The sequence below is a fragment of the Pangasianodon hypophthalmus genome, chromosome 17 (genome assembly GCF_027358585.1).
Source record: "Pangasianodon hypophthalmus isolate fPanHyp1 chromosome 17, fPanHyp1.pri, whole genome shotgun sequence".
Taxonomy (NCBI): Eukaryota; Metazoa; Chordata; class Actinopteri; order Siluriformes; family Pangasiidae; genus Pangasianodon; species Pangasianodon hypophthalmus.
The window spans coordinates 10,920,710-10,943,303 of record NC_069726.1 but is presented as its reverse complement, the minus strand read 5'-3'; the positions used below and the strand labels follow the sequence as shown (position 1 = coordinate 10,943,303).

Here is a 22,594-nt window from a genome sequence, read left to right as displayed (position 1 = left end):
TCTTCAATAATCTTTTATAATAATAATAATAATAATAATAATAATTATTAATAATAATAATAATAATAAATATTCGGGAGCCAGACTCAGGGAGTCACACATTCACAGATGTGGTACAAATGTTGCCTATGCAATCTCAGGAAAGCAGAGCCATAACTTTAGTCAAAGAGATTTAAGAATGATTTGTAGTTTCACTCATGATGTGTAGGTTTTCAACATGGACAGTGGTGGAATTCTCTGACTATAGGAGGAAAGGTCTAGATGAACAAATGGGCAGCAGGGTGGCTGCCACTACTGCTGTGACCTGTGGAGTTGTCTGTTGCTACTTTGACCTTTGGTCATGATTGCTACTGCTCTGACCTAAAAAAAACTTCTAAGGTATTTATATTTTTTCTCATCAGTCTGGGCCTTTTTGGCGGGATCGCCGTCAGATTCATTGGCCCATTTGAGACAAACTGTTTAGAATATTCAAAAAAAATTTTGATAACTTTTGCAAGGCTTACTATAAAGAGGTCTGATGCCAAAATTATTATACCAAATTTGGTGATAATTGAATAATTTGAGTAGCGAAAACCCAGTTTTTGACAAAATCCAAGATGGAAAATCTAATTAGGCGGAAATTGACGTCATATGAATCCCCAGTCAGTGTGCCAAATTACACAACTTTTTACCAGATGGTTGTAAGGGCTGTCATAGACACCCTAGCCAGAAGAAGAAGAAGAAGAAGAAGAAGAAAACATAAAATAACAATATGGTGCCTATGCGCCTTTGTTTCTTGGCCCCTAATAATAATAATAATAATAATAATAATAATATGGAAGATATGGTAATTTGTTTATTTATTTTCACTTTTTTGTATTCAGCATACAGCACTGGCCCTATAAGCAAACATGTTTGCTCTGTTCATTATGCTCACATGATAAAGTCAGCAGACAGCTCAGTTTCAAAATGCCAATCATTACCTTTTGAGTATGAAAATGTGATGCAGTTGTTCAGTTTGAAATGTTTAACATGATTTTAAAGAATGATACAGAATATACATGACAGATAAGTTCAATATGACAAGTTCAATAGAATTGTGATATAAAGGCTACATGACACTGAAGTAGGGCATATATACCACAAATAAATGTGGATGCTTACCCAATAACATGATATAACTACAGAGTAGAGAATGAAATTCCCATACTCTTATTCCTTCATCCTCCATGCTCTCTGGTCTTGCATCGAGGACATCAGTTCAAAGCAACATCATGAATGTCTACCATGTGTAACACTGTATAAGGTTAAACAGTTTGAAATATTTGCATAGTAATAATATATACTATAGTAAGCTGTATGAAGACATGAACTCTCTCAGCTAATGACAAAGTGCCGTATTCAGAGTTGGCCACTTAAGTTAAGTTGAAAATTAAGTTCAAAATTTATGTCAATATTTACAACAGGAAAGTTCTCTAAATTCAGAGCCAGCTTAGGCAAGTGCTTGACTTTTCTGGGCAACCCAATTAGATTAATAAAAATCACCTGCCCCAAGGTTTCCAGATTTTTAGTAACATTGTATTTGGATAGTCCTTTATACAAATCTACGCACCAGCTATAGACATTTAATCAGCTGATTCTCAACAACATGCCAAATGATTTTTAATTACCTTTCAATAACATAAAATAAAATAAAATATTCAATATTTCAGTAGTGTACATTCACTGTATTTGCAATTGTAATTGGACTAAATAAGAATTTACAGTATGGATTTCATACTGTAATGCCAGCTGACTTGAATACTTGATAAACTTGATAAAGCACAATCAATTATTGTGCAATGAACTCCATGCGAGTGTAAACAAAGTGTGAGGGTGAGAGTCCAGTACTACATTCTAATAGGAAAAAACAATGCAGGACTGATGGAGTTTTAGTTTTTTTTCTAAACTGGTAAGGCATTTATTTGTTCTTTAATTTGGTGAGAAGCATGTGAACGGTAGATGATAGTCATCTGAGTTACCCTTGTTGTGGTGTTTATATTGCAAACCAGTTGAGATGTTGTTGAGCTAGAGATCTCAGGATTGCTGGTAGTGCCTAAGGCATGGTGTTGAGTTTTTGTAAGTGATTCAACAACTCTGCTTACCGATCTTTGTGTTTTTTATACTCAGGCGACAGTTTTAGTATGCTAGTATGAAGTATGCTAATACTACCCAGTTCATGACAAACCTTTTTAAACCTATTGAAAACAAAAAAAATTATATAACAAAATACACAGAAAACACAGATACAACGAGTAAATATTTGGAAAACTTTTACACTACATTTTAAATTGCTAGCTGCATCTAACAGACCTGGAGATGTGCAGGAGCTTGAGAAAAGCCCCTATGTTTAGCCCACAGTCCAGTACAAGCAGCACGCTGTGAAATTACAGCAGACAACCAGCAGACAACCAGCAGACAGTTGGGTGACTAGTTCTTTCTGTAGATTATAGGCTGTTTATTATACCACAGAATGAGCACGGTTACACCATGATAACGACGATGCTCGGTCACTGCTGCTTGATCAAGCAGTCACAGTAAGAGCTAAACAGCTGATTGAAGCTAAAAGACAATCTCTTGTTGAGAGGTTTCGCTCTTTCATCTGGTACTCAGTAACTATAACAGAGTTGATGTTGCACAATAAATCTATTTTATTATTGTGGATATTTGAGCTGCATCCCAAACTGCATCCCAAACTGCATATTACCATACTACACGGTATGTCACCACAGCACAATGTCATTCGTGCAGTTTGGGACACTTCCTCCTATTCATGTGTGCACTCCCACCTGTGAGATTAATGTGTGCCATGGAGGAATAGTGCAGCACAACCCATTATGACCCGTTATGAAGGGCAAAATTCCAAAATCTTATATACTACAGCTTTAAGTAGTTATAGTTCTTTTTTTCTTTTTTTATAGCCATATACATTTCTATCCTCAAGAGAAGTATTGTCTTAAGACAAGTTTTCAGTGTAAATGAAATTTAAAATTTAGGAATTCATATGATTATTTTTATATTGTTATAATTATTATCATTTAACCCTTTACTAACCATACTTTATTCAACTCTGAATACGGCCCAAAGTTAGCATCAGCTGGTAAATCAAACAGTGGGCAGGCAATGGTCAGCTTCCGGCAGCCATTCTGAAAACTTGTGAAGATGATTTATTTTGCTCTATGGGCTCATGCCTGTGCCAATGTTTGTTATTTAACAATAGTCCCAAAACTCTATTAATAAAAGCCTCACCAGGACAGTTGCTTCTGATGTAGTTTTCTATTTTTACACCTTCAATTTTGCTTTATTGTGACAAGCAATTAAACCAACAGAGTTTAATTGAAACCACAGAGCCAAACAATGGCTACTAAAGGACAGAAATTACTGGCAATGTATCTTCTTGTGGCCATAGCTTCCAAACCCTAGAATACTCCAAAAAAGACAGTCATCCCTGAGTCTCCTTCAAAGAAATCCTCAGCAGGGCATGTCCGTGCGCTATATTGGTGATTCAGGCAACCTGTATATGGAATATGGTTGAAATATTTTAAGAGTTTACTGTTCGTGGTCTCAGTCAACACCTTTCTCTAAAATCTTAAAGACTGAAGAATGGAAATCTGTAACAGTTCAGACAAGTTGATTTCAAAGAAGCTACTACAGTTTGGCTTAACTGGTGTCTGATTGTCCATCTCGTAGTGGTTGTATGCTACTATAATCTGCTGATTTCTTCATCAATTTCAGTATGCTCATCATTCACATCTTCATCACATATACATGGTAGGTCAGAAAATCTGTTTCTTTCCTCTGTCACTTTGTGCACTTCTTTTGTCTCATTACTGCTTTCATCAATTTCATTTTCATTGGCCTTGTTCATAATCAATGACTCAGAGGTTTTGTCATTCTTGTTATTCTCCCCCAGTTCCTCTGTATCTGACTCCCCAACCTCTTCACACACCGAATAAATCCTGCCAGGATCGTCCGTCCCCCTGTGCCGGATTTGGTGATACAATCCAGAAAAATCACTTGTTGTCCTGTTACACGATGGAATTTCTGATGGTGTAGGGATGGACCCATTAGCAAGACAGTGTTCTGTATTCTTTGTATTTGCTTTTGAATTTTGTTGAAGAATAGAGGCAGTGACACTGAAAAGTTTAAGCTTGCTCTTCAGTTGTTCTCCAGGAGGAGCTGTTGAACACTTTATAGGATGGTCAGAATAGGCCATGTTTGAGGCCCCTGTACTTCCTTTGGAAGTTTGTAGTCCTGGTTTATTTCCTTTCATCATTCCTAACACTTCATATCGGAAACTAGAAATGTCCTGTTTTAGCTCCTGAAAAATATAAGACATGGTTTATTCAATTGTTGCTGCACCATGTAACCACTATAAAAAAAAGTCTTAGTTACCTTGAAGTTCTCCTCTGTTAGGCCTTCTTCTGTCTTGGCATCTCTGATCATTGCAGCCACGTACCGCTTCACCAAGTTTCGGAGCACCTCCTGCAAGAATGCCAAACAAGAAAAGACAAGGCTAATAGCCATCAATATGAGATCAGACTGTATGAGGTAGGATTCATCCGTCCGGGCTAACAGAGCATTAAAGCATCTGTGGTACCAAGATTAGAGAAAGGAGTGGGAAAGGCACAAGGTGATTTATGGTGTGAGAGATGAAAGGGGAATATATTCACAACAGTAAGTCTTCTGAGGATTTGATATACAGCACAAAAGCAGACAGGAATAATGGGTATTAGCTTCGTAAAAGACATCATTACCTGATACTGGTGATTGATGTGGACATTCTTTGCAGCTCTCCTCTGTGGGAGGATGGAAATGGCTTGACTATTGACTTAACCACAGTTTCACAGCCTCTGGTTTGCTCTGTTTTAAGGCAATGAGGCTTCCAGCATTGATGTTAATACTGGAGAATCATGCTTAAAACACTACATATTGACATTTACCACAATAAAACTGTATTGCTTTCATATACTATGATCAAAATCATAATTCGATATAGATTAGAAATTCAGCAAAATAGAAGAGATAAAAGATAAAGTCTTACACTAATTGACCCAAAAGTCTCAGTTCTCTCTGATATTGTCCTCTTGCAGATGTGCTTCTTGATCCATCTGATCAGGTACCATGCAGACTTAGGGCTGGGGATTATATTAAATGGAGGAGGCAAAGTGCCTCCCTCTTCAAAGTAGCTCATCCACAACTTAGTTCGAGCAAACTTCCACTCGATGTCAGCATGATCCTATGAAGTAGCAGAAGAGAGCATTATTTATGGAAATAAGACAGAATGAGGGAAACAAGTGAAACAGAAGCCAAATAAATATTCAGCATATCAGATTAAGCGCACTTAATAATGTGCAGTACTTCAATAATGTCAGTGTACATTATCTAACATATAAGGATATGAGGTACTCTAAATTTGATGGTGTTTTCTAGTTGGAAAGTAGTTAGGCAGCATATTTGGACACCATTTGCCTACACCTAATACTGTCCCATTAGGACAGCAGCTGGACATATTTGGCAGTAACATTGTACGTATCTTATGTGTAGACAATCCTAAACAAGTGTTATGGGTGCCAGTAATTTTTAAACTAGTATTTTGTAGAAAAAAATGCACTATTTAAAGATAAATTTTAAAATGTAAAACCTGTTTAAAAAAACATACATTTAACTGCTTATTGCATTGTTATTGTTGCCCATATTTCTGGAGGGCAGTCTATATAAATCGGTGGGTCAAGATGACTGCATGCCAGCAGGTTCACAAAGGGAGCTGGTAATGAAAGAGCTCAATGACCAGTGAATTCACAGAGTGGGCAGGTGGGCATGGATTGGGCATGCAGAGCCTGTAGAACAAGAGGAAAATGAGATGCCTTTTTGCCACAGACTGAAGGTAGAATAATGACATCCTTGGAGAAAACAAGAGATGGAGGCCTTAGGAGCCAGGAATGAGTAGGCACAGGCCATAGGCAGGGCAGGAGAGGCCTTGATGTAAACCATGTGTGGAGCAGGAAAGGCCTCAAAGTGTTTCAAAGTGGACTTTGCAAGGAGACAGAGTTTATGAAGTGGTATATATACCACTTCCAGTGAATAAGACAGTAAGGTGACTGAAAGCAGAGTAAAGCATAAACAGTTGAAATTACAGTATAGCCATCAAAGCACCTTGCAAATCTACCATGATTCATAACCTGAAATACAAGAGAAAAATGCTAGTTTAGAGGCATGTGAGTGAACAGGACCACCTCAGTATTTACCCAGTGGCCAGAAGTCTCACAAATGCAAGAACCAGGTGAGAACTAACTGGTCGTGTGTAGCCCTTCAAAAAAACATGGACACATCCATCCTTAGAAACTGGAACCTTTCCTTGAGTAGAGTGACAAACCCATCTACTGTCTCCAGACCCAAGTGGCCATGCATGAGCAGGTTTTTATCTCACACGTGCTTTACTATTGAGCGGGGACAGCACGAACCTTACACTCTCTCTCTCATCAGGCCAAGTTTGATAGATACCAAAAGTATATATAAAGTCTTCAGTCTCCCCTTCAGGAGGTGAAATGCATGCTCAATTGGTCTGGTGATTGATTTGGCCAGTCTAATACTTTCCACTTTCTTCCCCTGATGAAGTCTTTTCTGTGCTGTCATTCTATTTTGTCTGATTGTCTTGCTGCATAATGAAGTTCCTCCCAATAACATTGGATGCATTTCTCTGTAAACTGGCAGACTGAATGTTTCTATAGACTTCTGAATTTATGCTGCTGCTACCATCATTTGTGTCATCAATAAAGTTCAATAAAAAAGCATCCATGCAAGCCCAAACCATGACACTACCTCCACCATGCTTGACTGATGAGCTTGTATGCTTTGGATCATGAGCAGGTCCTTTCTTTCTCCACACTTTGGCCTTTCCATCACTTTGGTAGAGGTTAATCTTGGTTCCAGAACTTTTGTGGTTCATCTCTGTATTTCTTTGCGAATTCTAATCTGGCCTTCTGATTCTTACTGTTATTAATGAGTGTATTGTATCTTCTGGTATGGCCTCTATATTTCTGCTCTCAAAATCTTCTTCAACCAATGGATTGTGATCAACCCTGGTCTGTGGAGGTTGTTGATGATGTGATCTTCTTTTCACAGCTCTCATAATGTTTCTGTCATCAATTGCTGATGTTTCCCTTGGCCGACCTGTTCAGTGTCTGGCTGTTAGTACACCAGTGGTTTCTTTCTTTTTCAAGACATTCCACATTGTTGTGTTGGCTATGCCTAAGGCTTGTGCAATGGCTCTGATTGATTTTCCCTCTTTTCTCTTTTCTTCAAAACGGCTTGCTTTTCTCCCATGGACTGCTCTCTAATGCAGTCAACAAATGCAGTTTTCACAGGCAAAATCCGGGGCTCAAACCAAGAGTAGACATTCAGAGTTATTAACTGTTTAAACAATCAATCTAACAGGGCACACCTACATACTTTTGATCACTTGAAAAATGGGTGGGTTTAAACAAAAAGTGCCATGTTCTAAGTCTTGAAAGCTAGATGATTGTTTCATACAACTAGATGAAGACAATCAGGAAATGAAAGCTGGAATTCTGATCAATTGTTTCATATTCATATTTCATAAACACAATGGTTCACACTGTTTATTTATGTTTTTAATATGATTGTAAAATGACATTATTATTATCATTATTATAAACTGACTTTTAACAGTAAGCCTGACGCCTGTAGTTTCAGAGAAAAAAAAATGCATCTCCACACATCTGCACACAAAAAAATAGAGAAGGAGCAACTCTAAAGCCAGTGCTGATCTTAATCTGCTTGTGAAATAACTGCAGAAAGATTAAATAATGCTCTGTATGTAATGACACATCAAGGGCTTGGTTCACATTTCATAGCCACAACTCAGTTATTTGTTCTTGTTTGAATTGGATAAAATAAGATAAATAAGTACTTTATACTGAAAAGGGGTGACATAAATAGCGCACATCCATAAAATTTGGTTGTAAGAATTGAACAGGACTTTTAAACCATTGTTTCAGAAAAACCCGATATGGCTTTATGACTGCTCTAAAAAGGATCTCGATGGGTGGTAATGTTAGTGCAGTTTTGAACTAAAGTGGGTTTGAAAACCCCACTCTGGCAGCAGATTTTTAATGTTACAACCCCTGCTGTGCAGCTTCTACGATGTCAGTGGTGATGCATTCATTTCTGACCATGAAAACAGGAATAAAATTGGCCTACCCCCAACAACATCAGCAACATGAAGTGTTATAACACTAAATAACATGAAACTATGTTTGTGTCTGCATGAATATAGAGTCTTATGTTTGACAGTTATCACCCCAGGCAAAAAGAAAACATAAGACTCACAGCAATATGTTGATAGGAGTTGTTCATCATGGCAATCAGCATGTTGAGAAGCACTACCAGAGAAATAATGTTATAGGTTCCAAACATGGTGGCTCCAACAAACTCAGTGAATTGGTGTTCTGGATCAACGTTGGTCACATACAGACTGATGAGGCCAAATATGGACCAGAACAAAGACTGGAGGGTTTCAAATAACCTGGAATAGCACAAAGAATTTAAATGAAACAGATACTGTTTCCCTACAATTTCCCAGATACTGTTTCCCTACAAGCCCAGATTATTTTTTAACAAACAATTTATTAAGATCTGCAGTCACTCACGTGGAGAATGCATTATTCTGCTGTACACAGCGAATACCCTTGCAATTCCCTGTCTTGTTTGAAGCCTCTGTCTCATAATAAAAATATAGCTGGTTGAGGCCATTCGCGAAGGCCAGAAGCACCAGGCAGTAGATGAAGAGGAATTTAAGGATGTCCAGTAGCATGCGGCCCAGAGAGATTTGAAGAGGACCCAAGTGAGAGTTAGCTGTGAAGAGCGAGATTAAGCGCAGAGAACTGAAGATGTTGGCAATGGCGAATAATGCCTCTGCCACCAGGGTAGGATGCCACATCTCCCAGTCTTTCCTGGGTTTGAAGTCACTGTACTGGAGAGAAAAGAACGACAACAATAATCTAATCCAATAATCTTTTTTAAATCATTGTATTTGAGCACAATTTCAGTGACAAGAAAATTTAACCCTATCTACTGTAAAAAAAAAAAAGTTTCTCACTGTTGGGTATAGCACAATAGTCTATTATTTATTATCTTACCTTTGTGTAAGCTACAATCTTTAGAGAGATAGTGGCTAGATAGAGAGAATTCATGACAAAATCCATGAGGTTCCACCAATCATGCACATAATCTTGAAAGCCGCCATCCCACATCTGTTTGATCTCAGCCCAGATAAAGCCTACAAACAATGAGGTTAAAATTGATATCAATTTTGCAGCTCACAAGACATCACACCCATTTCATGTTTCTAACACTTCATCTGCATTTCTTCCCACTCATGTTAACAGTTTTGCCCATCATGCCACTCTGTGCCAGAAGTCTGTGTTTTGTTTTGAATTCTCTGGATATATTTAACTAAAGTACTTGTTATGAGTTACCGAGCACCCAAGGCAGTATCATCCATTCCACAGTGGTGGGAGCTGGACCCTGCCGATCCGACTCTGTGGTGACCACGTGCTGGGACGCCAGAAGAAGGAGGAAGAGGAAGGTCAGGTAAGAGGCAGTGTGGCAGATGAACTTGATGAAGGGCTTGCGGATAAAAAGGCCATAGTGACTCTTGGGGGCTATCAGATAAAAGATGGAGAAGAGAGGGAACAAGAGGCCGATGAAAATGCAGGTGACGAACTTGCCGGCCCAGTGGCGTCTCCTCCAGCCCGGAAACTCATCATACCAGCGGGATGCTAGGAGCTGCTGACAGTTTGGCTGTGCTACAAACTAAGCAATCAAAAGAGAAAGAAAAAAAAACATTTTTTTAAATTATATATATATATGTGTGTGTGTGTGTGTGTGTGTGTGTGTGTGTGTATGTGTGTGTATATATATATATATATATATATATATATATATACATATATATATATATATATATATATATATATATATATATGTGTGTGTGTGTGTGTGTGTGTGTTTGTGTGTATGTGTATATATATATATACACATACACACAAACACAAATATATATATGAACAAAACAGATAAAGAAAGTATCTTTTAAGTCAGTATTAACAGTATTGTATTTTTTATAGAGTATCAACTATTTTAGTAAAACAAAAAACTGGGTATCATTGAGGTATTAAAGAAACATTTTGAACAGAGAGAAGAAAATGAAAAACATATTGCACAAAGATCATCATGGGACTAATTCTTTTGCGACCTTATTTCTGTGCTATGGTCTAAATAATACTAGTTTATCACCTTTTATCCTGATAAGTTTGATTTTCAGACAAAAAAACCTCTCGTAGTTTGTGCCAATTGTTAAAGCAAAGCCCTGTTAAAGCAAAGCCCTGTCTAAGAGAATCCATGCAATATGGGTAATGAAAAATGATAAATAAAATGACTCATAGCGATTCCAGCTTGCTCAGTCTGTTTTTGATCAGATGGCATGAAAATCACATTGCTGGATCATCTTTCTACACTTTTGTGCAGTCATCTGCACAGCACGTGAGGTACTGCTCATATGAATAACCACATCCTGAAAGGTCATCATACACCGCTCAAACAGTGCTCTTGTATGAACAGGTAGTTGTGCTTTAAATTGTGTGTGAACAGGACTATGCTAAATAGGAGAATTTCAAAGGACACATGAGCCCTCTCAATCAACTCAAATGTAAACAGTATATGAAAAAGTCACGGTGATTCCACAGTGCAGCTTTCACTGTCTTCATATAAAAATTGCAGATTTCATTGGTAGCTGTTTGTTGGTCTTTATGCCATGTAAGATCTGAGCTCTGAATGATGTAATGGAATTTGTGAGCTGTGCCATGTTAGGTCGGCTGCTCCCAGGGTCGAGTAGATTCTGGAACAATACTATTTATTATTACTACTGACAAGAGTAACATCTGTGACAGATTGCAGAAAAGCAAAACTTGGACATTCTGCCACACACATGTTGTTTTTATTATATTTATAAGGTAATTCCACTGACATGTAAATTATTGTGTTTGTATTATATGAAGAATGCTACGCCAACACTTAACCCTAAGCTTGACTTTGGTGACTAACAGGAAACCTTTTGACTTTTCAACGCAAATAAAAACTTTTTTCAAAACAGTGAAACAATGAAAAAAGGTTTTCCTTAAGAAGGCCAGCCAGCAAATATCCACTGTTGACACACACACATACACACACACACACCAGTAATGGCTGGTGGTTTTATATATATATATATATATATATATATATATATATATATATATATATATATATACAATTGAGGTTAAAAGATTACATCCCCCTTTCAGAATCTGCAAAATGTTTATTATTTTACCAAAATAAGAGGGATCATACAAAATGCATGTTATTGTTTATTTAGTGCTGACCTGAATAAGATATTTCACATAAAAGATGTTTACATATAGTCCACAAGAGAAAATAATAGTTGAATTTATAAAAATGACCTCATTCAAAAGTTTACATCCCCTTGATTCTTAATACTGTGCCGGGGGGTGAAAACTTTTTGAATTTGAAGATCAAGGTAAATTTAACTTATTCTGTCTTCTGGGAAACATGTAACTATCTTCTGTAGCCTCTGAAGGGCAGAACTAAATGAAAAAATACGGTATTTAGGCAAAATAAGAAAAATGTACACATCTCCATTCTGTTCAAAAGTTTTTACCCCCTGGCTCTTAATGCATGGTTTTTCCTTCTGGAGAATCAGTGAGCATTTGAACCTTCTGTAATAGTTGCATATGAGTCCCTCAGTGTGAAAAGATGGATCTCAAAATCATACAGTCATTGTTGGAAAGGGTTCAAATACACAACAAATGCTGGAAAACCAAAGAATTTGTGGGACCTGAAGGATTTTTCTGAAGAACAGCAGGCAGTTTAACTGTTCAGGACAAACAAGGGACTCATGAACAACTATCACTAAACAAAAAAACACAGCTGTGGATCATTCAGGTAACAACACAGTATTGAGAATCAAGGGGATGTAAACTTTTGAACGGGGTCATTTTTATAAATTCAGCTATTATTTTCTCTTGTGGACTATATGTAAACATCTTTTATGTGAAATATCTTATTCAGGTCAGCACTAAATAAACAATAACATGCATTTTGTATGATCCCTCTTATTTTGTCTTATTTTGGTAAAATAATAAACATTTTGTAGATTCTGAAAGGGGGATGTAAACATTTGACCTCAACTGTATACATATTATACATATATATATGTATACATATATATATATAACAACACATACGAGCTCATCGGTCACGCACGGTGGAGGTAGTATTGATCCCGAGGGAAATTGCAGTGTTTTTTTTATATATATATATATATATATATAAAAAACACTGCAATTTCCCTCGGGATCAATACTACCTCCACCGTGCGTGACCGATGAGCTCGTATGTTTCGGTTCATGAGTAGATCCTTTCTTTCTCCACACTTTGACCTTTCCATCACTTTGGTAGAGGTTAATCTTGGTTCCAGAACTTTTGTGGCTCATCTCTCTATTTCTTAGCAAATTCCAATCTGGCCTTCTGATTCTTACTGCTGATGAGTGGTTTGCATATTTCTGCTATATCTATATTTCTGCTCTCAAAGTCTTCGTTGAACTGTGGATTGTGATACTTTCACCCAGTTTATTGATGATGTCACTGACTGTTGCTTTTGGGTTTTTCTTCACAGCACTCACAATGTTTCTGTCATCAACTGCCGTTGTTTTCCTTGGCCAAAACAAAAGAATTGTTTTTTCCAATATTTTCTGAGGGGACTGTTCAGTATATACATATATGTTACATATGACATATAACATGAACAATAGGTTTATATTAATGCGCTCATTCTAACATATTATTGTTCATTCATAGGGATTTGGAATATAAGACTAATAATAAACACAGCCAATCGATTTTACTCTACCAAAACAGCTGAAAGGACCTTTTTTTAGCTCCCTGACTTTTGAATTAAAATCTTGGGTGATGGTCTGCCCTCTTGTTTAATTTCCACAGATTCAAAACACTTCAAAATCAGGTAAACATTAGCAGTGTCTGCCATTTTGTCCCGCAAAGCAGCTAAGCTGCTAGCTGAAGAAGGAAATGACATCTAGCTAGACTATTCAGAAATGCATCTAAATAATCAAACGGAACTTTGTACTCACAGTTTATTTACACTATTTACAAATTACACCTACAGTAGGCTCCAAGTGATTCCAACTGGTGCTGATATATCTAAGTTTGAGATGTCAGTCATGTTCATTCCAGATTTACAGATTGGCAGCTGGTTACAAGGTTCTGCCCCTTTGAGAGGTCTACCAGTCATCATGTGCACTGTCCAATAAATGTTGAGGTTTTTTTTTTCTGTGTAAAATGCATCTGCCATACTCCATTCACTCCCAGTGAAGCCTTGCGTCTGGCGGGACTCAAAATGACATGTTAAAAGCCTGTTACCCAATGAGCGTTAATCTTTCATCCCATTAAAACAGCGAGTACACAAACACCTAACAGACAATAATTGACACACAGGCTTCAATGGGTGTCTGATAGCTATGTGTCGGGGCCTTCAGAGGAGATTTTCATGTAGGCTGCTTTGTTTGCTGAAAAGAGTTTGAGTTTTTATTGAACAAACAGAGCAATATTGCAGTCAGATATTTATCATTTGATTCACTAAAATACTGAATACCATCAAGATTGGTGAATAATATAGACACTTTGGTAAACATTTTATTGCCGCATTTTAATGAAATTTTAGGGGAAGCCGGGATTCCTGTGTAGTCTTAAAGCAATCACTTGTGGCACACAGACACACACACACACACACACACACACACACACACGTACAAAGAGAGAGAGAGAGAAAGAGAGGGAGAAAGTCCACACTCAAATTGTGTCAATGTAGATGATAATCTCCATCTTAATTTGTCTCAGGTGAGTCTTGATCTGCCAGCTTTTGCTTTCCAATGGTTGTCTGAACCAGTAAATACTTATGCTTATGCTTTGATAGGGACCTCCAGTAATTGTTGTTCCCATGGTAACAGAGATTGTGCGCTGATCTTGGGACAGCATAGTTGTTCTGCAGCATCTGATATTAGCACAGCTCAGCATGCCTGACTTCTCTGATAGGGCTCTAAGTTAATAATAGTCGTATAAACCTCAGTGAAATTACTGATTATGATGAGCATTTTTACAATTGCTTTTAACTGGGTAATGAACCAAGCTTATTAGGTTAAGCTGAATAGACTTGTACGGGTGAACGCATCATTGCCATATTTATAGACATATATTCAATGTCAGGTATAATTTATTCACTGAAGATTCTTAGTAGCTGTGAGTCTTACACTGGGTTTAGTGTGTGTGTGTGTGTGTGTGTGTGTGTGTTTATTTCACAGAGTGAATAAATATCTTTCTCTTTAACATAAATTTGATTAAGCACTTGTCCCTAATGTGATACACAAACTCAGGTTCGAATAATGAGAGCCAAGGAAGGAAAGATAAAAGTGTAAAAGTGTTGTTTGAAGTAGTTAAATAGAATGAGCAAATACCGCGGTAGGTTCATGCCATATTTAATCTGTATGTACTGTCATTAAAATGATTTGATTTAGCACACTCTTAATTCTGTCTAAAGTTATTACCAAATGTCTGTATTTATGCTAGAGCCTAAGGTTGCAGTGTGTTTCTTGTGCAGAAGGGGGCGATATAGATTCATGTAAAATAACAGTATTGACGGGGTTTACAAACAGCATTAGGGAGCTACAGAAGCCCTTGAGTAAAATACAATGATGCCTAGTAGTGGTATTATTAGAAATGTCATCTAACAGGACTGAGATTTAAGAGTTGAAAGAAGGGTGTAGTAAGAAATATCACGAAAAAAAAAAAAATGAAATTAAGCTTGAGTTTCTGCTTACTCTGGCTGGAAATTCAGTCCAAAATTCACACTATAAGCAGCAAAGGCAGCACAGCTTTGGACTCAGCTGAGTAGCTAAGACCTCCTGTTTTACTCAGCTGTGAATGTCTTACTGACCCTGTCCATCTCTTTGGACAGGCAATTTGGCCACTCGAGGACGTGCGTTACAGTGATTTTGTGATGGGTAAGGGTATTCTTAGGCATAACACGAAGCAGAGTGCCTAAAACCCCCTTAGCTGTTATAAAATCACTGTAGTCCATGCCCTCAAGTGGCCAAAATGCTATAAAATCAAAAGAGATAAACAGACATTCATTGCTGAGTAGTGGACAGAACAGGAGGGCTTAACTACTCAGGTGAGTTCTTTGAATGAGGCTTAGCCAATCAAATGTATTTAAAATAACCATTATATGTCATCTTCATTTTATTTAATACCAACAGGCAATATTTATAGAAATAGATGCACAAAACCATTTCAAAATGCCTGAGAAATGTACATCTGACATGTGTGCAAATTAGTGATGAAGAGTATGTGGAAGAGACTAAAACTGTGTCTTTGTTAAAACCAGTCACTGTTTCTTGTTACAGTCAGGTTAAATGAATGAATCTGAACAAAATCTCTATAGATTTTTAAAAATGATTTTCATGTCCATTTTAAGACACTCAGGTTTTAGATCCTGCACTTTTAGCAAAAATTTTTATCAAAAAAAATTGCAGGAATATCTCACCTCCTTCTGATGGTACTTGATGGCCAATTTGAGCCTGGCAAGATCATTGTTATTGCCCTCATCCTCCAGTGGATTTATGTCATCTCTGTAATTGAGGATGAGCTCCAGCTCTCGGGAGCTGCGTGTCTGGTCCAGCAGGTCCTTGGCGAATTGTTTGCACTGGCGCGACAACTCCTCGTACTCAGCCTTGAACTCATTCTCCACCTTGCTGAGCTCCTGCAGCTCCCAGCTGAGGCGGAAAGCCGTGAGGAACGGGTCCTCACTGGACAGGGCGATCAGTGATGGACTGGACAGTGCGCGGTAGATGTTGAGACGGGAGCGTGAGTGTCGCAGGCTATCCACATCTGAGCCGGATACACACTCCACACAGTTGCAGCGCACCTCGTGTGGCTGGGGCACCGAGACGCCCTTTTGCACCAGAAGCTTGATGATCTCATAGTTGTTGGTGTGAGCAGCCAAAATAATGGGTGTTATATCAGGAGTGAAGTCAGAAAACTGTTTGTCCAGCAGAATAGGAGGCACCTGAGAGAAAATATTAGAATAGTGTAATTCATATTAACTCATCTAAAATTTTTATTGAGGAACAAATCTTATATATCAAAAAGTAAATATCTTAAATATCAAAAGTGATATTTCCCACACTGAACTGAACTCTTTGGCTTGAAGGTAACCCATTAAAATAACAAAAAACTGTATTAATTAGTTAGGTTCATTATTTTTGTATGAATCATATTTCTGAAATCATAAGATATTGTTTTTGCAAAACCATTTTTGATTTAGTGTAATAAGAGCTACTATAGTATGCAACATGTGCCTCACAATAATATGAAAAAAAATGATGAAATAGTATAATGGAATTGCATCAGTACACCAAATAGCAACCTTCAATATTAGGAAGTGAAGGCACATCACATCATTGGTGAGAAACCCTGCTGTGTTTAATTGCCTGAGATTTTACATCCGGAGGTGTCAGAAACGGATTGCATGTGTGAAGTCAGGGTGTCAGGCTGTTTGTCAGAGCTATTTCAGTATTTACCTAGCCAAGCCATCTTTAATCAGACAACAAGAAGACAACCTAAATCTAGCAGCGCAGAATTCGGCAGATTTATTGCAGAGCTGGAAGAAGCCACAGGCAAAATTAGTGGGATGGAAAACTTTCTTTAATGGATAATCTGTATTTTAGAGTCACTGCACTCATGATTCAAGTTCTTTTAACAAATACATGGCAAATGTGTTGCTGATGAAATATATAATTCCAGTCAGCTCAAAAGAAGTGGAGCGAACAATATGTTCACCTCCAGCCACGGAAAGATAGATTTGATGCATTTGCCGGCAGGCAGCTTCTTAATATAAAAAATATGTTCTGCATTGCAATGATAGTGGATGGCATGGTTATCAATTCAGGCAACCTTTCAGGGCCAATAGGCCTATTGCTTATTGAATAAGCTATTTAGGTAAAGGGCTAGCAGTGGCTAAATGTCAGTTTAGAGCTATGAAACACATTAGATTTTATAAGAAGAAGAAGAAAGATGTTTTTCTCTTGGATCTGTCTGGTCTCAAGCTCCACAATTCTTAGGTAGGGATACAGCTGAAGCAAGTTAAAACAGGGTGTCTCTTACAACTCAAATTTACACCATGTTTCTTTCAGATTATGCAAGAAAAACTTTATGTTTAGGAGATAACGTGGAACACTTTGTGCATATGAGAAACAAAGAGAGAAATCTTTAAGTGGAAAGAAGGAACAGAAAGTTCCCTGATAATGAGGTTGTCCTTCAAGAGACATCACACACCTTAATAGATCTTCTTTAGAACAGACATTATTTTGTCAGGATCTGTAGCTCCTACCTGCATGCCCCCACTGGGCTTCTTGTGGTTGAGCAGTAGCTCCACAGCACCCACCACCTCTTTGCGTATGGCATGGAGCAGCGCGTCACCTACGTATACGTTAAAACTGAGCAGGAGTTCGATGATCTCCAGGTTCTCATTCTCAATGGCGATAAGCAGGGCTGTGCGGCCAAGAGGGTCGATGCAGTTGATGTTGATTTTGAAGTAGATCTCAGCCTCCTCCAGGGCTTGCTTCACGCTGGCATAGTCACCCTTCTCTACGGCATTCAGGTAGGCCTTCTCTAGGGGGGACAGTTCCGACTCGGCCCGCACAATCCGCAGAGGGATGCGGTCTCGATACGAGGAGTTATCAGTACGGCGGTAATACAGCTGGGACATCGCTGCTAGGCCATGTTACACTGAGGCTGCATAAAGAGCAGTGAGTTTATGTGGAAAGGTTTTGAGAGGTTCAGAAAAAAAGAGAAGAGACAGGGCATATTAAACCTGACAAGCTGTACAATTACATGCAATTTGTACAGTCAGTCTGCTCCGTTTTGTCTAATTATGCTGTCTCATTTACCCTGATTCTGCTGCTTTTGTCTGTGTAGTGTGCAGTGTGTACTGTGTTTTTATTGTATTGTGCTGCACTTATCACTGTACTAAAGCTGTAGTTTTGAACATGACTCATTATACTTGTTGCACTGTTTGCACTTTGTCTTAATTTCATCCTAATATGTAAGTGTACATGGAGGGTAAGATGCTAAAAATTGACTTCATTTGAGAAGCAAATGCAGGAGGACAACTCAGTGGATTGCGGGCACTGAGGGTTGGGATAGTACATTAAAGACAAAACAGCTTTTAGTGTTGTCATTAGCTCTACACATGAACCCATTATGGTTCACTCTCAGGCTTCAATGACTTAGTCTAATTCTCAAAAGAAGCACTTTAAGTGTTCGAGGTTTTTTTTTTTTTTTTTTTTTTTTGTATTAATGTGGAAATGCCTTTTCATGAAATCTTCTACAAAATGTGGAGCATGACTCACTGTAATACATTGCTTTAGTTGCTATGTGCAAAAGTACACACATGGGTTATTAACTTATTAATTGCTTAGGCAATTGGATAAATACAAGAAAATTCAGAATGAAAAACTATGAATTATATTTATTTAAAGTTTAAACAATGTATTGTAATGTTACAGTTAAAAAGTTTATATTATTACTTATTTTTATTATTCATTTATTTCTCACCTTCTCATTTTAGTTCATTTCTTAGTTAGCATGTTTATTCTTTTGTCTATTTCCTACATTCCTCATCTTCCATTTTCCTCATTGCTTACTGGAAGGACTGGCATCACTGTAGCACTTCTCATTTCATACTCAATTACACAAGTCCAACATGTCTACAGCCGTAAATCCACTCACATTTGACCATGAATGGTTTGTGTGCAATTTACCAAAAATAACAGATATTCAATTGTCAAGCAGTGTGAATCGTTACAACCATAATGAGAAATAACTGCCATAATTGCATCAATTGTAGATATCTGCAATATTTTCCAAGACAACATTCATCTAGTTTAAAAGACTAAACTCAGTAGGTGTCTAAACTAGCAACAAATTAGGAAGGGGTTCTGTATGCTTCTGTGTAGCCTCAGATGAATTTTGTTCACACAGTAGCCTAATTGACCTTATTTTGTCTTTGTAGTCATATTTATTGGAACAAAATATAGAAGCATACTATAGCCAATCCTGCTATACTGTAGGTCTGATATCATTCGTAGCCCCTATACTAATCAATACGTATACATGTACATAAATGTATGATACATATATACATACAGACAAATTAAAGGAAAAATTAACAAAAAGATCCCATAGTCAGGTCACCAAGAGCCACCAGAACAGTTTCAATGTGCCTTGGCATTCATTCTAAAAGTCTCTGAAACTGTACTGAATGGAAGATATTCTCTTAAATGGTGTTTTGATGGTGGTGGTGCAGAGTCTAACAGGTCAGTCCAAAATCTCCCATAGGTATTCATTTGGGTTCAAAATTGGTGAATGCGAAGGTCATCGAATATTACATCATTTTCATACTCATCATTCACTGAGCTCTTGTGCCATGTGGTAGGGGATATCCTAGAAGAGAGCACTCTCAGCATAGAAATATTTCATCATAGGATAAAGGTGATCAGTCAGAAAAACTTTGTTTTCATTTGCAGTGACGCTGCTCTCTAAGGGGACAAATGGACCCAAACCATGCCAGCAAAATACCCAATGTATAACAGAGCTGCTGTTATTTCCTTTAATATGTTACCCATTCATAGATGCACATTTATTAATATATACAAAACATACACTATATGGCCAAAGGTATGTGGACACCTGGCCATCACAGCCATATGTGGGCCTTCACCAAACTGTTGCCACACAGTTGGAAGCACAGAATTGTCTTGAATGTCTTTGTATGCTGTAGCATCAAGATTTCCCTTCACTCTATCTAAGAGGCCCAATCTTGTTCCAGAATGACAATATCCCTGTGCACAAAGCAAGGCCAATGAAGACATGGTTTGCCAAGGTTGGTGTGGAAGAACTTGAGTGCACAAAGCACTGACCACAACCCCACTGAACACATTTTGGATGAATTTAAATGCTGACTACGTGTATGGCCTCCTCGCCTGACATTACTGCCTGACCTCTTTAATGCTCTTGTGGCTGAATGGTCAAATCCCCACAGCCACTTTACAAAATCTAGTGGAACACCTTCCCAGAAGAGTGGAGGATAGTATAACAGCAAAGGGGGAATAAATGTGGAATGGGATGCTCAAAAAGCACACGAGTGTGACTGGTCAGGTGTCTACATACTTTTGGCCATATAGTATAAGTATAAAAAATAATGTTAATGTTACAATTAATTGTATTTTTAGTTTCAGTAAAAGTTCTGGATGCTTCTGGGTGCTCACTTTGAAATAACAAGATGAGACAAGCTGGCGTTTTAATTGTGCCTCAGGTTCTGTGATTTAAATGGACAGTATCTGATATATCATTGGTGAATGACTGCTGGAAGTCAGTAGATATTAATTAGCCCAGTGCTGATTTTGAACAAGACCATTTAAATTTTCTCTGGTCCTTAGACCAAATCTATATAAGATTACCATCTCTGCGGTTGTCAGTGAAGATAACATTAGAACTCTGAATGGGGCACATCATGTTGTTCTCACACATACTGTCTTTGCCAAACAAGCTGCAATTGATGGGAAAGTAATTAAACATATTCTGCAATTGCACTGTGGTAGTCAGACTGTCCAGCACTTGTCGTGTACAATGTTGTATCAGATACCATCTGGGAATTGCCCCATTAGCTATTATTTAAGGAGTGAGGAAAATGAGAGCTGCTGCGTGAGGAAATGGGACATAGATGGAAGGTTAAATGTGTTAAATTAATTAATTAAAAACAAAAATAGCCAGTAAATGAGTAAGTAGAGGAGTAAAGCTTCTTAAGGTCACGCTATAATTATTTATTGCAGTTAATTATAATTATTAATGAAACAGTCGATTAGTGATATTTGTCATTTTTGAGGTTCCCTCTGAACCAGACCAATATTTCAGCCTTGCCTGTAACCTGATATGTGTGTTACAGCTACTTACACTGGTACAGCTGATGTTCTCCTTGCATCTCCAGAAGACATGTAGAAGATATGTACATGCCACATGCATGAAAACCGATTGCTATAATAAGAGAGCACATCAGCACATCACCTTGCACCTTTGGTAGATAGTCAGCAGATAACATGCAAATATCATGGTGTGGTTTGGACCATATGCTGTTAGAAACTCTTCCAGAGTTATCTCGCAGCTGATCTACTGGTCTGGAGGTGGGGGAAAATACGAAACGACGTTTTGTCGTAGGTTTTGTAAGAATCAGTAGTGATTTTGGGGCTGCTTTTCTCTCAGAAGCAGACTGACGCCGGGTGTAGAGGGGAGACACGAGCCCGTGCGCACTGCACTGCGCTTTAGCCCACTGGACTCTCACTGCTGTTTATTCACCGTTCCGGGCTTCATGTCGATCAGAAACCCAAGGAAACACTTTAAAGACTTTATAATATTATTTTTATTGATTAGCAAATAAATATAGAGAAATGCGCGATTTGGTGTGATGTTATGCGCTTCTTTTTTTCTTAAAACAAGAAAGGAAAAGGGGGAACGTTAACGTTAACGCGGAAGCTCACCTGTAGGTTTTCGGTGGTTGAGAAAAATCCCGGCGCATATGAACTCATCAGCAAAGACGCACAACAGGTGCTCAGAAGTGAGGCTGCGATGAGAAACCGCTCGTCTGCGCTTCCCCAGAAAAAAAAAACCCAAGCGAAGAAATGTGGAGGAGAGATGCACTTTCCAGCCCTAACACCGGAGAACCGGAGCGCCGATGCGCGCCGTCACACCATTTTCACCCAGTGCTTACTGTGATTACTGCGCGACAGTCCCACCATCCTGTCATCTCCGCCAGGTCAACACGTTTCTGTTATAACCTCAATTTGTAGAAACTGGAAAAGAGCCAATATGTTGCTCAAAATGATCAAAAATGTTGCTCAGAAACACGAAAGGTCCTCAGCATGGATATCCAGTCTGTCTTCCTGGTGGTCTGTTTGCGTAAACTTCAGTTTAGTTCCAGTTTAGTGCGTCTGGACTCAGCTTGGAGTGAGACGCAGAGCTCTGCTAAGACTAAGAAGCCTTCCCTCTCTCTCTCTCTCTCTCTCTCTCTCTCCCTCTCTCTCCTATACTCTCTCTCTCTCTTTCTCTCCTTCACTCTCTCTCTTTCTCTCTCTCCTCTCTCTCTCTCTCACCTTCTCCCTCTCTCTCTCTTTCTCTCCTTCACTCTCTCTCTTTCTCTCTCTCCTTCTCTCTCTCTCTCTCCCTCTCTCTCCTATACTCTCTCTCTCTCTCTTTCTCTCCTTCACTCTCTCTCTTTCTCTCTCTCCTCTCTCTCTCTCTCACCTTCTCCCTCTCTCTCTCTCTTTCTCTCCTTCTCTCTCTCTCTTTCTCTCTCTCCTTCTCTCTCTCT

General features: G+C 38.3%; 1 protein-coding gene across 1 annotated transcript; it reads right to left on the bottom strand.

Moving 5' to 3' along the window:
- Nucleotides 1-831: 831 nt before the first annotated feature.
- trpc4a (transient receptor potential cation channel, subfamily C, member 4a) lies at nt 832-22,261 on the bottom strand. Its single transcript, XM_026941585.3, has 11 exons — nt 21,765-22,261; nt 17,561-17,964; nt 15,716-16,237; nt 9,519-9,855; nt 9,180-9,319; nt 8,691-9,013; nt 8,371-8,566; nt 5,063-5,257; nt 4,776-4,817; nt 4,414-4,503; nt 832-4,339 (listed from the first exon to the last, which is right to left on the bottom strand). Exons 2-11 carry the CDS (start codon nt 17,936-17,938, stop codon nt 3,722-3,724), a joined length of 2,841 nt encoding a protein of 946 aa, XP_026797386.3. The 5' UTR covers nt 17,939-17,964; nt 21,765-22,261; the 3' UTR covers nt 832-3,721.
- Between the last annotated feature and the right edge of the window lie 333 nt (nt 22,262-22,594).